The sequence below is a fragment of the Chelon labrosus genome (genome assembly GCF_963514085.1).
Source record: "Chelon labrosus genome assembly, chromosome: 22".
Taxonomy (NCBI): domain Eukaryota; kingdom Metazoa; phylum Chordata; class Actinopteri; order Mugiliformes; family Mugilidae; genus Chelon; species Chelon labrosus.
In genome coordinates this window covers 11,376,887-11,393,838 of record NC_140355.1, presented here as the reverse complement: position 1 = coordinate 11,393,838, position 16,952 = coordinate 11,376,887, and the positions used below count along the sequence as shown (strand labels likewise).

The 16,952-nt window shown below is 42.0% G+C and overlaps 2 protein-coding genes across 2 annotated transcripts; one reads left to right on the top strand and one right to left on the bottom strand.

Moving 5' to 3' along the window:
- Nucleotides 1-1,779: 1,779 nt before the first annotated feature.
- cimip2b (ciliary microtubule inner protein 2B) lies at nt 1,780-4,767 on the top strand. Its single transcript, XM_084572429.1, has 5 exons — nt 1,780-2,055; nt 2,264-2,457; nt 3,168-3,256; nt 3,665-3,809; nt 4,414-4,767. Exons 1-5 carry the CDS (start codon nt 1,991-1,993, stop codon nt 4,659-4,661), a joined length of 741 nt encoding a protein of 246 aa, XP_084428555.1. The 5' UTR covers nt 1,780-1,990; the 3' UTR covers nt 4,662-4,767.
- Nucleotides 4,768-5,471: 704 nt separating this feature from the next.
- Nucleotides 5,472-13,044, bottom strand: LOC311508255 (AP-4 complex accessory subunit RUSC2). The gene is made up of 9 exons (XM_084572956.1): nt 11,132-13,044; nt 10,653-10,947; nt 9,521-10,498; nt 8,557-8,633; nt 8,234-8,408; nt 8,024-8,129; nt 7,872-7,918; nt 6,794-7,460; nt 5,472-6,619 (listed from the first exon to the last, which is right to left on the bottom strand). Exons 1-9 carry the CDS (start codon nt 12,458-12,460, stop codon nt 6,514-6,516), a joined length of 3,780 nt encoding a protein of 1,259 aa, XP_084429082.1. The 5' UTR covers nt 12,461-13,044; the 3' UTR covers nt 5,472-6,513.
- Nucleotides 13,045-16,952: the final 3,908 nt, after the last annotated feature.

Sequence of the window (16,952 nt, the reverse complement as noted above, 5' to 3'; positions counted from 1 at the left end):
CCAGGTGAACGGTGACGGCAGCGGGTCATCTGATCATTGTTAATCCAGGTAACACTAAGCAAGAACACGCTATTTAAAGTCAGCCCTCACTAACACCATCCTGATGAATGTGAAGCGTAATTTAATTATTCTTTCAATACTTGTGTTATTATATCCATTTGGATCATTTTTATACCACACCATTAAGACTTAAATAAATAAATATAGACAACATTTATTATATAGTTTGGGATTTTTATTATTATTATTATTATTTTATATATTTGCCCAATTCTCTGTTGTGTGAGTTTATATTTTTTTTTTGTGTGTGAACTTGTGAATGCATAAATAAGTGGTTAAATTAATATTCCTCTTGTTTCCAGGAGCCAACTTTTATTTTATCTATGTATTCGTTTTACAAAGCCTTTTCACCTTTTCATATGTGGATGAGTCTGAATAAATAAATAAATAAATAATATAATAAAGGTCCTGGGTTTGAATCCATGCTGACTGAGGCCTTTCTGTGTGGAGTTTGCATGTTCTCCCTGTGTCTGTGTGGGTTCTCTCCGGGTACTCCTGCTTCCTCCCAGCGTCTAAAGACATGCTCATTAGGTTAATTGGTGATTCTAAATTGGCCGTAGGTGTGAGTGTGAATAGTTGTCTGTCTCTCTGTGTTAGCCCTGTTATAGACTGGCGACCTGTCCAGGGTGTACCCTGCCTCTCGCCCGATGACAGCTGGGATGGGCTCCAGCAGACCGCGTGACCCTTGACAGGAATAAGCGGTTACAGAAGATGAATGAATGAATGAATAATATAATATATATCCTGCTTATTCCAGAAGATGACTTGTATTATATGGCTTATAAGTATTTTAACAAATAAATTAATACATTTTAATTTTGATAAATGAATGAATGAATAAACATTCCTGCTGTTTTCATTAGAAAACTATTATTAAAAAGATTTGAATGCTAACATTTTTGCCTGTTTATGTGTTTATGCGTTTCTTTTGTTGTGTATGCTAAAGTATCCTGTTTGTGTATCTGGATGAATAAATAAATAAATAAATAATGTCCCTGTATAGTTTCTACTATATATATATATATATATATATCATAGATATTTTTATAGTATCTTTTAATGTTTTTGTCCATTAGTTTGTTGCTGCATGCTGAAGTCAACCTTTTGTGTGGTATTTGTGTGTAAATAGATGGATGAATGAATGAATGAATGAATGAATATGGAGTCCTCAAACTATTTCAAAGAATAAAAAACAGGTAAATAAAACTTTTTGAGGGGAATGTGAAGGGACCAGGACTCACTGTTCAGTATCTCTCTCTATATATAGTTATTTATTTAGTTAACTGTGTCTCGAGTATAAAATCCTTGCAGCTCCAAGTGGCTCTTTCATGCAGAGTCGCTAGGGGTCGTTGTTGAGCACTTTTCAAGAAAATATGCGTTTCCCGTTTGCGTTATTATTCACGACATAATCTTCTATTATATTCTATTTATACATGTATTAATAGCTATATATATTATTATTATATATTAGATATATTATTTGGAAATATGATAAAGGTTTTATTTCCAATACAATATTATCGGCATCATTTAAAGGTTCAGATGTGTGGAGCTGATCCTAAGATGGTCGTAATGGATATAGAAACATAAAAATGGGACCTTACACGCTCAAAACAGTTCTATACTTATATATATATATATATATATATATATATATATATAACTCTGAAGATAATATTACTCTATTTGACACTGCATATAAATATATATGCTCAGTTCTTGCACCGTTTAAATTCCCCACAGATTGTAAATTCCCATATCGCACTTCCCGCTATTACATCAAACAATCGCCTTCTTCTCCTCGCAGGTAAAGTTTCTGTGCGCAGGTCAGCTGCATGACACTGAGCTCCTTCAGTTTGTTTGAGGCTGATTCCCTGTAGCAACCAGTAAACAGTCCTGTCTGGAGGCAGAGCTGCTTCAACGGGACGATATGGAGCAATATGAGCCGAAATTTAGCCAATTCCTGCTGACACCGGATCCACATTACATACCGGGGTAAGATAGAAATATTGCCTTTTAGATTTACTTGTTAAATTGTCCACCTGAACATAAAAAGCAAACTGACCTCAGATATAACCATCTCTACCAAATCATCTTTTCTCTCTCAAAAGTTGTCAGTCAAATCTTTTAAAATAACAATTATTAATCACTTCTTGTTACTTGCTCAAACACTGGCTCCATAGATGCTTGACTTTTTCTTAAGGTATTCAGGCTACTGCCCACAGCTGAAGTTCAGTATAGCCAAGACCTATGGGAAGCTCACAGGCGAGCTGCTGACCAGTCCTGAGGTGAAACACTCCAGCCGCCTGGTCCTCCACACGGGTCACGTCCCCTCCACAGACACACCCAGGAGCTCCACTGACAGTAACTTGAAGATGATGATACCTGGATACACAGGCAGGTATCACACGCCGACAGAAAGGTCAATAAAGTAACTTAACACTACAGAGTGGCTTATTTTGTTTGATCAGAGAATGTCAGGCAACATTTAAATGTGTGTGAACTGGCTAAATGACGTGGATGAGCAGTGTGCAGCTATCATTAAAACCAGGCAGCATGCCTTTGAATGTATATGTGAGTTTTCACTGCAACATGAGACCAAACAATCTGTGTCCCAGCTGTTAAATTATTAAGTACAAGCCACCAGTTCAAATGGATCAGTGTTGAAAGTGAACACAGCAAATAGCTGCATAGAAGGAACGTACTGTAAGTAATAACAGGGATATGAAAGGGATACGAGGTGGTTGACTATAAAATATGCAATGTTTTAACCACCTTTGTAGCTGTGATGATATAAAAGTTAAAGTGTTTGTTCTCAAACCTTTGAGAAGTGATACCCACACACATGCAAGCACACATTTAAAGTGTATTTAAAGGGACTCAAACTATAAAAACATAGAACCACTTCAGTGGTTTCTGGGTTTATTACATGCACTGTATCTGTGTCTTCTGTTTCATCTGTGCATTCAGCAATAAAAGGTCCTGTTTATTTAAAACATTCATCCTAGTTGTACTGCAGTGGAGACTAATAAATCAGAACTACAGTATCTTCAAGGCTAGACACCGTCTGAAACCTGAACCTTTCATTTTGCTCCTTTATGTTCAAGGCTTCATTCCAAAGCGTCAGAACTACTTTGCCTGCAGCTACTCTGAAACATGCCATAAAGCCCTGAGTGAGTTTTACCATGAGGGGCAAGTGAGGCTCCAGCGGCAATCAACAGACCTGCCGCTTGTTGTCAGCCACAGGAATCAACAGACTGACGTACAGTAACCTCTCTCTCTCTTTCTCTCTCACACGGTCGACGTGACGCCTCTGAATAGGTTCATCCTTGTTTAATTATCTAGCTCCAGTGTAACGTAGGCAACCTTAAAAAAAGAGAGACTGTGAGTAGTCTGAAGCCACAACCAGATTCACTAATTATATCTCTGAGACTTATATTAATAATTATTTATAGACAATTAAAAATAATGGTTCACTAAAATACCTCAGCAGCTCACAGACTGATGTCTTTTGGCAGGATTTTTCATTTTTCACTTTTCATAAAGTTTGTTTGTTAAGCCTTATGAACGCATGTGATGTTTCTGACGCCTTCATGTTTTACTGGTTCATCGTTTGACCCAGAGACCGAAACCACCTCTGACAGCAATCTCCGACAAAGTGATCATCTACAAGCCCTTAAAGTCGTTCACACCCACTGGGAAACCATATTTCATGGATGATGATAACCCACAAAAGTACTTCATACCAGGTACAACACATGGGACTCATAAGAGATTTTAACTTCACAATTTAGGCTTATTGCATTCTGCAGCTGTTATTGGTAACATGCAGCAGACCTTAAACACACACACCGCTGATTGTTATTGTCACTTTGGAGGCAGCAAAAATCAGCTGTGATCTCTTATAATCATCCTTTAAGACACTTGGAGACACACGTAGAGCTGAGAGGAAGTGATGCGCAAACCACATCAACCAATCTATGATTAATGTAAAAGTACAGATTATTTAGCTGCTGCACAGATGTCTCTCTGTCCTGGAATATCCTAGAATATTATGGGCTGAAATATTGAGTTATGAAGCTGATTTGGTCAGTATTTTCGGGGACAATCGTCTACACATCCAAAGGTGCTTTAGGAGTACAAATGTCCTCTAGATCTAGACTCAAGCATTACAAATTCTTATTCTTCTCGTTTGTGTCTTGGAGCTGGGCTGGAAAGACTTTTCATTAAAAAAAAAATGAGCTAAAAGTGTCTAAAAGTAGTGAACAGCTAATGATATTCTCTAGGTTTTTCACGCTGTGAAGACTCCTTCATATAGAGGGGGCACTACTAAAATAATATGTCTTCTTGCAGGATTTGCAGGTCACGTGCCAAAATCTCGCTTCCTGTTCGGCAAAGTTTACCCCGCCATCACCAACCAGGCACTGATCGAGTTTGGGAAGCAGCACAGTCACTTTAAGTCCAAAGACGTCCCAAGCAGGAAGAACAGTTCTTCACCTCCCATGCCCATCATCTATCCATCCAGCAGAGGTGGGGTGCCATCGTTGTGTGGGAGCAACACGCTTCACACAGTGAATCATCTAAGTTATAGAAGTTACTGAGCCGTAAACGGGGTGACCGTCGAGTCCAAACATATCTATATATGGAAATAAAGAATGCACTTGAAAAGAGAAAAAACAAAATGATCATCCAGGACTTAATGATTGCAATCCAATGACATGATCACTACCAGCAAAATGAGTGAAATCTAAGCACTTATCAGGAAGTCTTCACATTTCTATTAAAAAATGAATAAATAAATAAATAAATGTGTTGTGAGAGAAGGCCGAAGACATGTCAGGTCTTTATTGACAGAGGTTGATTGTCACTGGGCATTAGAGGAAGCATTCAGAGGAGAATGAGAAGAACTAAAACTAGGCGGATCATTTTCACAGACTTCACATCATTGCAGTATATTAAAAAAATCCCACACGACGACACAATTTCCGTCACTTTCTTTCCTCCACCTTACCTCTCCACCAGGCTGGTGAGCTACAACCTGACACACAGTTAAATACCTGAAACAGCCACAAGATGGCTTATTTTTGTGCAACCCGACCAACTGCACTGGAAGACATGGGACTGTATAAACCAGACAATTTCACACATTTTAAATCCCCATGCCAGAAAATGTCCAACTGTAATCCTATAAAAACATCCAAGAGAAAGTTTCAGGATCCAGACAGGAACGCCTGCTGTATGCGTATTAAGTCATGCACCTACAGGAAAATCCATGCTGGAGAAAAAAAATTACTAGGTATAAAAACATCACAAATAATCTACCACAAGAGGCTGGTTTGTGCGTGGCATATTTGGCACTGATAAAAGTGTATTGCTTTTTTTTTTTTTTTTTAACCTGTCAGTGAAGTGAACAGTACAGCTATGAAGGGACCGACGGTGACATATGAGAAACTGATATAGATAGAAACAGTCTGAAGCAGATCAATATTCACGTTTTATGACCGATGTCCGCCTCTAGGAAAAACACCTAATCATGATTATTCAAGTTCAAAGGCAAACAGGAGAATTGGCCCATATTCATCAAGCTGGCTTTACTTTATCCTTAAATCTCATCTCACAACTAATGAGCACAAAGTACACTGACAAAACAACAGCTTAGGGACATTTTCAAGATGAGATGCACCAGCTGTGTGAAAGTTCACACTAAGCCGAGTTATAATCTGCACAGAGGTTTTTACTAAGTGGACATTTACACATCACTAAATCAAGTTACACCACCCAAACTAGCTCAAATGAGGGGTGTGCTTACATCTAGCCCTAAGGTTTTACTCCCAAGCTAACAATGCTAATGTTAGCTTTCTAAGAGATAATATGAAATGTGGTAATCATATTTGACCTGTAAAATTGAAATATTTAATAAAAGTAAGCAAATACTTGTTTTTAATTTTTACTTAAAATTACAAAACATTAGCTACAGAGCTAGTTCTAGCACATATGCTTACCCGAGCATAATAAGATATAAATATATTGTTTTTAACATATCTCTGAATGTAAGTGTATATAAACAAGTTGTTAACACACTCACATGATGATAGTTAGCTGGTTATAGTGAGGATTTGTCCTTAAAAGTATTTATTTTTATTTGTGTGCTACAGTTTGTGATGCTAAACCACTTCCTGTTCACACAGCTAATTCATTTTGTGACAGTCATAAATTGTGGTAGTTTTTATAACATATTTAGAATTCAGAATTAACCCACAGTAACTTAGTTAAACTCAAACAGCTGGCACAACTCAAAGCTCGATGGATATGGGCCATTGCCAAAGCTGTTGATGTTGTATTTTTGTGCTTTATTATCAGTTGAGCTGTGTATTTATATGCATGCAGTTAAGACTTTTGTTATTTCAGTAAATAGTCCCCACTCGTGTCCTTCCCCCACAGAGGGTTTAGTTTTCAGCAGCCTTTCTCAGCTCCAGGTAACTTCATTGACCTGATGGACTGAGCCAACAGTCCAAGCTGGGATCTGTCCAAGTGTAGCCACTGTGATGGTCTCTTGTACCTGTGAGACAAATGATAAAGTGATCCTGTTTATGAGTAGAATGATGCATTGTCAGCCTTTCAATCAGTCTATTTCCTACTCTCACACACAAAATAAACAACTCAGGATTTAGCAGAAATAGATTACTGTGAAAACAGACAAGCCTACTTGTTTTCACTGCAAACTAGTTCTTACCGTCTGGGTTGTGCTCCAGTTTGACTTTGAGAAATTGTCTCTGCTCTGGTTGAAGTATCAGCTGCTCCAAACAGTTTGGCCCACCGCAGCCCTGCTGCCTGGACAGTGGTTGGTGTATTTGGGGTTGCACGGTGTCCCTCTGCTCTCCTCTCTGCTTGCTTGCTGTCCATACTAATTTGAGACCAAGTATCTGCATTATCTTGGCTACAGTCCTCCCCTTCAACTACACCATCCGCAGGCTCAGACTCCTTAGGCCACCACTCGGGAATAGGAGCCAACAGTGGACTCCTGTCGACCTGCGTACCTCCATGATGTTGCTTGTAGCAACTTGAATTATGAGAACTGAAAGACTCTTCAGGATGCAGACCTATCTGCTGTGAAATATTAGTTTGCTGACTGCTACAGCTTCTGTCTACCTTTCTGTCGACTTGAAGTCTCGGCCAGCTGGTTGCTAGAAAGGCAGGGCACGGCTGAGGTGGAGAAACTCCCTGTTCTTCTGAATACAGCTGTCTGTCACGTAACAGTCGGGGCTCCAGGAGCAGATTGAGGTCAAAGGGCATCACAGAGAGCGGCTGCAGTAGAAGAAGGAGCTCCTGAAACAAGGGCTGGCACCGACCCAGTGACATGGACAGGAAGCCCCAAGAATGGTAGTATGTCGTTACCACATCTGTGGAGGCACGGTGATGAGTGTGAACACACAAAGATCCAAATGGAATAATATGTTGATGATATGAGTTTTAGCTTTGACAATACAGTCTACTTAATCAGTGATCAGGTGGGTATGCAAGTGTTAACATGTTGATTCTGACCTTTAAGACAGAAGTAGTAAAATTCATGGTGCACTTTTTCAGGCCAGAAGCATCCTGCTTGAGTTTTTGTCAAGCTACCATTAGCGGATTATGCTAACCACGATCATCATTTCAGTTCAGCATGTTAGCACGCTAACGTTTCCCAGTCAATACGATGCACAAACCAAGGTACAACAGTGGACGAAAGGTTTCTGACAAGACTACATTTTGTCTAATGCATTCATTAGTCTGGGCGACAGCTGAGCTATGCCTCCCTAGAGACCACTCACCTTTTTGACTCAGAAGGTGACTGAGCCAGAATTCCAAAGATCTCAAGCTGTACGAGGAGAAAGAACAAACAAAACACGGTTTCACGTGAAGTAATTTCATCTTTGTTCTTCTTAATTTGCTTTGCAACATCAAAGGTGACGCTGGTACTTACTTAAGCAGGCCCATGATGAAGGCTCTCAGTCTCATGCAGTGGCTGGTGAGCTGGGGACATTGTCTGATTTTGGAGACGAGGCTGTGAAGGACCCTGGTGGAGGGACCTGTAGTGGAATTAGACAGACGCCATTAAAAACTAATCAGAAAACAACAAACAATTCACTTTCCTTTACACTTTATTAGTAAATGATAATATTACTGTGCATACCGATCTTCGTAGAGATTTCCACTACACTCCAGGAGTTGTTGCGGCGCTGCCCGATTATAAAATCCAGGTTGTGATCCCTGAGACCGTCCTCTAAAATATTCTGAATCGTCGGACACAAGTGCTCCAGCACCAGACCGGCAATTGTGGGACTGTAAGAGCTGTTACCCAGGCGCATCTGTGCCAGAAGGAAAGCAGTGTAATACAATACATTTTCTTGGTGACACAAGTATTTTAAACCCTTTCCTAGAAGGTGAGTAATGTCGGTGTGGCACTTTTCCACTGGGGACACAATATTTCTGGTGCTTGGATGTGCAAATGTGTACCTTTTCTTCGGGGTCTCTGCTGCTGCCAAAATGAGCCATGATCAAATCCACTGCCCTGCTCACAGACCTCAGCAAACCTGGAGGCATTGATAAACAGATTGGACAAGGTGAAGCTGCAGCGCATACAAAATCTTATATACAGGGTACATTACACCGAAAGACTCTCCATCTTATGTCATGTCTGTGTATTATTGATAGTTAAAAAGGCTTTTTTTGTATTAACATGTTACAACTCTGGCGGATTTTTTTATAATCAATACTTTAAAAAGTAAGACTGCAATACATAGAAATATGAGAGAATGTTTTCAGGTTTCATTATCATATTGCAACGGTGCAAATATAAATGGGAAGTGAAGATGAAAGAGTCAGTTTTCTGTTTCAGCAGACTTGCTTTCGCCTGCCTCTCTTTCTCCATCTCTCGCTGGCTAGCCTCTGCAAATGTCACGGTAAATTCTTTATGCATGTTGATGCTGCCTGCAGTGCTGCACCACACTGACTCCCCACCGCCGCTCCTAAACGCCTCCATCTATGATTATCCGTCGCAAAAGGCTCACTTTTATGAAACAAGATTGACACCAAGAGGCCCGCACGGTAGCAATAAAGCAAAATGATTAGGTGTGATATAAATCACTGCTTCTACTGCATCTTTCCTTCTCTCGGCCTCTCTTGGAGCTCACACATAGGCTACAGAGCAGAAGGCTCAGCCAATCCTGCGCAGGGAGAGTTAAAAATAGGTCATGTTTGAGAGGAAGCCCCTTCAGGGTATTGAAGGCACTGCTGCAGCACAGTGAGTTTTATTGCTGCTCTCAACAGCTCATCACTGGCTAGACAATCCAAACAAGGATAAATCCAGTCATTACTACTACTGGGTAACTTTTACTATGTACAGATTCCAATTTATTGACTCTATTTAACGTCATTTAAAGGAAGAGATGCTGTGTGTCAGCCATGAGCTGACCCTCACCTCTCCTCTGAAGATGGCTGATAGACATGGACTCATAAGATGTATCAGGCGAAAGGCAGAACTCTGTGGGCGGCCTGTCACTCAGGATCAACGAGTCGCTGTGATGACTCTGCTTCGAACTGAGCCCTGCAGAGGCCTGCATTTGCTGTGGACGCCGGCCTGAAGGAGCCGAAGAGAGGAGAGAACTCAAAGAGGACAGAGGAGCCACCGAGGAGAGGGCCGCTGTAATACTGCTGTGAAAAAAGCCAGCGTGGGCTGCAGGTGCAGCTCCAGACTGTGGCAAATTTTGCTGCGGTGGTGAGATTGATCGGGCAGACAGGGACGCCTGCAGGTTTGGGTGATGGGCGTCAGCGGTCAGGGGTAAAGTGGGTGGTGTGTGAGACAATACTGAATAGTAGGAGTCGCTGGTTAGAGACTGGTTGGGAATTTTGGGCTCAAGGCTGTCATGGCTCTGCGCAGAGGTGAGGTTAATCAGGTCCTGGTATGTGGGAATTTTAACAAGCTTAGATCGATTTGGAGCCGAGATCAGATTTAAAAAAGTTTTGCCTGAATATGGGCTTGTTTTATCTTGCACCTGGACCATTCCAGGCTTTAGACTGCTCTTTGATGTACATGGACTTTTGCTGGACTGGCTCCATTCATGTCTGCGGCTGAAGCACTCGGGGCTCGGCGTGCAAGTAGAGCAGGTTTCAGAGCTGGAAGGAGCCTCCAGGAAGATGGGGCAGTGGCTGCTCATTGGTGAAGGCTGAAGTTTAGAGTAACACTGGTTGCTTTTCTCCTTGAACTTGGAGCCTGGCTGGGAGCTACCAGACTTGGTGCTGCTTTTTTGATTCATGTACTGCTCCAGAAGACAGCCCAGGTGCTGGGCCTGAGACTGAGGTTTCCCTGTGGGGATCAGAACAAAGGGCTGGATGGGCAGTGAGGTCGGCCTCTGGGCCTTACTGTAGCGCACCACTTCTTTTTCCAATGAACAGGCTCCTGACAAGAGGAGGAGAAAAACAGAAAACGTTATTCCCTTATAATAAAACTAAATCTGATCATCACCTTTCATTTGTAATCTATTATGTTCTTCCATTCATGAACCCAAACACAAGGGAAAAAAATCTAAAATCCATTTTGTCCGTTGCCTTACCCATCCCAGCAGCATCAGTATTTTTGTGCTCCTGCTCCTGAATCACAGATGGCTGTGTGGACGCAGCTCTTGTGTCTTGGCATTTGCTGCTATGTGGGCTACACTGACTGGGGCAGAGCGAACAAGGCGTGTGGGAGACGTTTTGGATGCCGTCTGCATGTTCCTTCCTGCAGAGGCCTTTGTCAGTGGAGGTGGTGGCAACCTGGTAATCATAGGTCTGAAAGTGAGAACAATGAAGCTCAGAGCTGCTCCGAGCAGAGGAGAAGCCCTTCTCCTTTAGTTGTTCCTCTTTCTCCTAATGGGGAAAGAAAATGCAGGAGAGAATGGCTTAGATTTACATTACTAACATATATATTTACAGAATACTTCTTAATAAGTTAAATATTACTCAAGCTTTTATCAGTTTCTTAGAAGCCAACAAGCCTTCACCATTAACTCTATATTCAGTTGTGTGGTTTTCTAGCAAGGACTCATTGTACCTTCTTGTTTTCATTGTGTTCTTCTTTCTTATGATGAAACAAAGGAGGGAAGGGGCTGTTTCTGGTCTGACCCTCAGGGCAGCTGGTGAGGCTGGACCAGGCTGGGCTGGGTGACTGGGAGGAGAGGTCACAGGTCACAAGCTTGTAGTACTTCTGGTTGGTTCCCACGGCCAGTGTGGCCTGGGCCTGAAGACAGGCCGTCAGGTCTGACACCTCTAGAGAGGAGAGACCCGGGGGTAGCGGCTCTAGGGAGTAAAGATTGCAGTTAGAGTCGAGGCCCTGAGGAGACCAGCGGGAGGCACAGAGCGTCATGTCAACTTCCTCTTTCGGGGGAGAGTAAAGTGCCATGCTATCATGGTGGACGCCCTCAGTCTGATTTTGGGGAACAGGTTGTAGGTTGAGGAATACGGATCCCTCTGATAACTGAGAGGGGTGAATCGCAGGACTGCTGAGATCTTGAGGAGTGGCAGGATTGTTGCTCCTGTTGTAGATTGTGCAAAAGTTCACTAAGACGCCATCAGAACTGTTACAGGAAGAGTCACTGACATACTCCGTGTGGCTGTTGGACAGCACTTCTGGGGAACATTTGTGTTGGCCGTGGAGGCAGCAGGACATGTTATCCTTCAGTCTGTCTGAGTCCTGCTCTAAAGCCGTCACCACAATGCCAGATCTGATCTTATGAAAGCACTGGCACTCAGGCTGCAGTGAGTCCATCTGGTTAGGCTGGTTAGAGAGCCACTCTTGGTCACTCTGAGTATCCAGCATTGTCCCTTCATTGCTCCATTCACTGTCCAGGTCCCCGTGGGACATTGTATAGTTTGTGGCAGCATTACTAAGCGGCCAGTTGGAATTGCCATGCAACACAAAAGATGAGTCCTCATAATATCTGTGTAGATTATCTCCATCACTATCCTCATCCTCCTCATCCTCCTCTAGTTCTGTATTGGCGATGAATGAGTTGTGTGACCGCACGTTGCCTCTAGATGCAGAACTTTCCTTCTTCAGATGAGAACTCGTCTCTTCCGGCGACGAGTTGGAGTCGTACCTCCCGCTGCTGTCGCTGGTCCCCTCCTCCTCCCCTCGGTCCTCAGTGAGACTACTGTAGCTGCTGGAAAAATGTCTGCGGCCGCCGGTGAAGGCGTGCTCTCGGTCGAGCGAGTCTTTCTCTGGGAGGGACACGGCCCGGGTCAGGCCTACTGGGCAGAGCCGGCTGGTCCTCTTGGCCGAGCTGCAGAGGGCCTGGACGGGAAGCTGCCAAGTGGGAAGCTGCACCACAGGGAAGTGGCAGGCTATCATGGTGTCCCCTGAGAGACTGGAGGTTCCAATCATACTGCTGCATAAGCCTGGAGCTTAGAAGCTTTCTCCATGTTCCTTAAATTAAAGCCCAAAAGAGTGAGATGTAACAAAATTACTTGAAGGTACAAGAGAGGATGAAATGTACACAAAATACATTAAACATTAGGTTCCTACACACAGTTATCAGCATATGAGGTGTATTACAGTATGTGGATCTGCCTCGCAGAGATTTTTTGTAATTCAGGCCTCATCACAAAATCTGATTATGAAGTAATTACTGTATGTGTAGGTGTCAAGATCGTCCCATGGAAGTTCTAGCTGTGGATCCGAGACATTCATTCCCTCAGAGAACTAATTAGACATTTTAGTGGTTTGCAAAAATCACTCTTTAATCTGGAGTAAAAACATCTGGCCAGCACAGAATAAGACAAAACAGCACACCACTGGTCCTCCAGTCTAAGTCCTACGTTGTCTGCTCTTGGCCCTCAGCGCAGCCTACACTCCATAATTCAGTCAGCCATTATGAAACTCCTCCTCTCTCCGTCTGGGCCAACCACAGGCTCCCACAATCACTCAGCTGCTCTGTAACTAGGGCAGCTGCACTGCAGAGATGCTCCGCTGGCACCGCTAACAGTAAATACACTTTCACATCAGTTTAGTTAATTCAAAGTGTTCCAGCAAATTCACAGCCGGTGCTCCTGACTGGAGTCAGCTTAGATTAAAAAACACACACAGGCAGAAGTAATAATGGTCACGTTCTCAGTTATCAGATGTTAAAAAAACACTAATAATAAAAATGTGCAAACAGCACATAAATATTGCTATTATGTGAATTTAAACTAGATTGAAAATCTTGTTTAGAAAATTATTTATTGTCTTTTTACTATGATTGTGTTTTGTCCATCCAACAGACATCACTGCCAGACTGTGATATACCGACCTGAGCATAACAAGGTCATTCTTTTTATCATCACATTAGATAGATAGATAGATGGATAGACAGATACTTTATTTATCCCGAGGGATGTGGGCCGTAGCAGCAAACAGTTAACACATCAATAAGATGCTCACAGGCAGTAATAACCTTACAGTACCTTCTCATTATAAATTCCATATCTTATAAATTAGGTTAATCTATATTTATGGAACACTGTACACACAAAAAACAACACAATAAGGAGGAAATTTTCAACCAATTCACACTTTTTTAGTATTTAAATACATTATACAAGACTCTCAGACGAGTACTTTCTTCTTCTTGGATGTTAAAACTAGTAGATTTCTGAACAACTGAACAAGCTGCTTGTAATCACTTCAAAACAAAGGGTCAGATTGTTCTCATCTCCATTAACTCAACAGTTTAGATGTTCTAGTCTAGATATATATGGGGAAATGTAGACTATTATGATACAGTACCAGAACGAAAACACAAGCCTATATTTTATCAGCTTTGTCTAATTTCAGTGTATTTTTTTTCCAGATTATTTTGTATTTATATGTGTAATGTGCTAAATTAGGCATATTATTTCTACTACACTATTCACAGGATCACAGACATTATCATGGCTGTGGCTCAGGTGTACGTGGGTGGAGCAGGAAGGCTCTTTTAAGGATCGCTTCCTCCCAAGTCACTTGTCTCTGGTCCCTGTGCGAGTGTGTAGGTGTGACTTCAAAGATAAATCACATTAGACAGAACCACGTCCCCAGTCAATTATGTAAAGCATCATTTTCACCTTAACTGTCGGCTAGCGCGTCGGTTCATGAGGACAGCTTCTGTAAGTAGACAGCTGTCACTGAACTGCTTTAAATCAAAGTGTTGACATTTGAATATCAGTGACACATAATGACGGGACCTTGAGTTGTCCTGTCCCCACTAACTTTCAGGTAGTTTAATACCACTGGAAAAGTAGGCCAGTATGACGGACCAGTTGTCTGCAGAGGACTGACAATTTCTCTGCAAAGCGGAAGTGACACAAAGAAATCTATGGCAAAGAGCTCTCTCTTCGGCGTACTGGAGCACACAGAGATGATTAACCGAGCCATTTCTCTGGGAATGTCTGTCAGGTCAAGTCAGCCATGTAACACGAAGGATGAGACTAGCGAGGAGTCCCAGGCCCAGTTTGGAGCTGGTAAACAGACTCATGTCAGGATGCTGCTTGTTAGGAGTGATGTCCCTCTGTAATGATGCAGCAGCACCATCATTGGTCTGTACTGTATTTATAGGAGGCTAAGTTTCAGGAGGAGCTCAGGAATTAAACAGAGGTCATGTCTGACCTACATCTTACCTTAAGGCCAGGTATGTGTGCCTTGGGGTTGGTTTTAACAATGAAAACAAATATCCAGAGTGGTTTAACTAGGACAACATGAGAAAGGGTGCACACATGCATTAAAGAACACACATTCATGACATAAGTAGCACACATCAGACACAAGTAAAGCACAGAAGCATTTGCAGAATAACAATCTACCTACTTGAAAACAGTCATCGATCAAAGGTAATAACCATCCTCTTCTTGCAGGTGACTTTGTTTTGCAGGTGTAGGTCCGAAATCATGCAAACATTCTTTATAAAAAAAAATAAAAATATTAAAAAAGCATGCAAGTGCTCGATGCAACTTAACCATCAAAACTGCATCTTACAGCTGACGTTTTCGGAACAAATTCCGGACATTTCCGATTAAACTCTGTGATTTATCCAGGAATTTTCTAACTATGAAGCTGGGTAATACGAAACCGGTCCGTCATTGAGCCCCGGACACACACACACACAGCGGTCTCTCCACGCCGCCGCTCCAGCACCGCTCAGCTCAGACTGGCTGACATGTTGCGTCACGGCGGCTTCGACCAATCAGAGGAGAGAGAGGTCCCTGCAATTCAAAGTATCCAAGACACCTGGTAGGAAAAGAGTTAAAGACCTATAAATACATTATTTATTTATTTTTAGGGACGATAAAAATAAACATCACATCCTACAAACCTGTCACACCCCAGTGCCCGAAATAATCCTAAAAAATATGAAATGCTAAATCACGATTAAACTTTAATTAGAGTAAAAGCACAATAATTAACTGTGCTAATTTAACATTGAGACCACACTATTATTAATATTTAATAAACATATTTCTAATTTCTATCTTAGTTCTTTTATTTCAGTTTACTAATGTAAAAAAAAAAAAATATGTCATTCTTTGTAATTATAAAAATGCCTAAACAATTTATATTATGTTATAAATTAGATAACGCATGCAGTTTTCATCTCATTAAACTGGCTCAGCGCGCCCTCTAGTGGCGGAAACGAGCATTCAGCGTACAACTACTGATGCGTTTAAAACATCTGTTTAATTGGGTATCATGTGATTGCCATGAATTTTGGTAAAGTTCACATTAAAGCCATAATCCACATGGTGGTAATGTAGGACGTAGCTATAAAATAAGGACATCCTTGCTGGCCCTACACTGTCTAGAGTTGTCCTCTGTTCGTAGTAAATGGATGCAAGGCCCTGGGTGTCCTCTGCACCAGTGCACGTCTTTCAGATGGATGCCCCAGGAAAATGTTAACCTTGTGAAAAATGTGACCACGTGAATGATTCAGGAGATGCCACACTATCCAGTCGCTCCTCTGTCTTTGACCTGCTGTACATTCAGGTGAATGTGAAAATGCAGGTGTGGGCGTACACCGATCAGCCATAACATGGTCAAGAGAAAAACACTGATAATCTTGTTATCCTGGTACCTCTCTGTGAATGGGATATGTTAGGCAGTAAGTGAACATTTTGTCCTCAAAGCTGATGTGTTAGAAGCAGGAAAACCTGGCAAGTGAAGGGATTCAAGTGACTGCTCAGTCTTCTGTGATCAAAAGTGGACAAAGGAAGAAAAGGAAGTGAAACGGCAACAAGGTCAATGATGTATGTGGGGAGTGACGGCTGGCCAATGTAGTACGACCTGTCAGACGAGCTACAGACCTACCTTAGGTCTGTTAGAAAGGCGTTAGAAGACACTGTGCGGCACAGTTTGTTTTGTATGGGACTGTTTAGTCAGAACTAGACTGCAGAAAAATGGACGACAGTGACCTGGTTTTGTTTTGCGTCACATGAATGGCCGGGAGCATCGCTTAGCTGGAGAACACATGCACCAGGACGCAAGGAGCCTATCCTTGCCGTTGCCATGGCGCCGTGCTTGGTCTGCAACAATATGCAGGTGGTTCACATAGATCAGGTTTTGCATTACATCATAATGACGCCATCAATGTTAGTCACGTCATCGGTAGGTGGTTTTATCATTGTGGTTGATCAGTGTATTTCCCAGCATGACGTCACATGAGGAAGGCCTCTCCCTGTCTGACACTGAGACGTGTTTTAGGGCTGGGATGAGCCACAGACATGATAAAAGGCCATTCACCTTTTAACCAAGTCATAGACGAGATTAGAGCAGCTTTAACATGTGTCGTCTTTAAACCACACCCTAAGAAATTAGTTAAAAACGGTTAAGAAAATCCCCACAATTCCCAACGCTACTCCGCTATTTT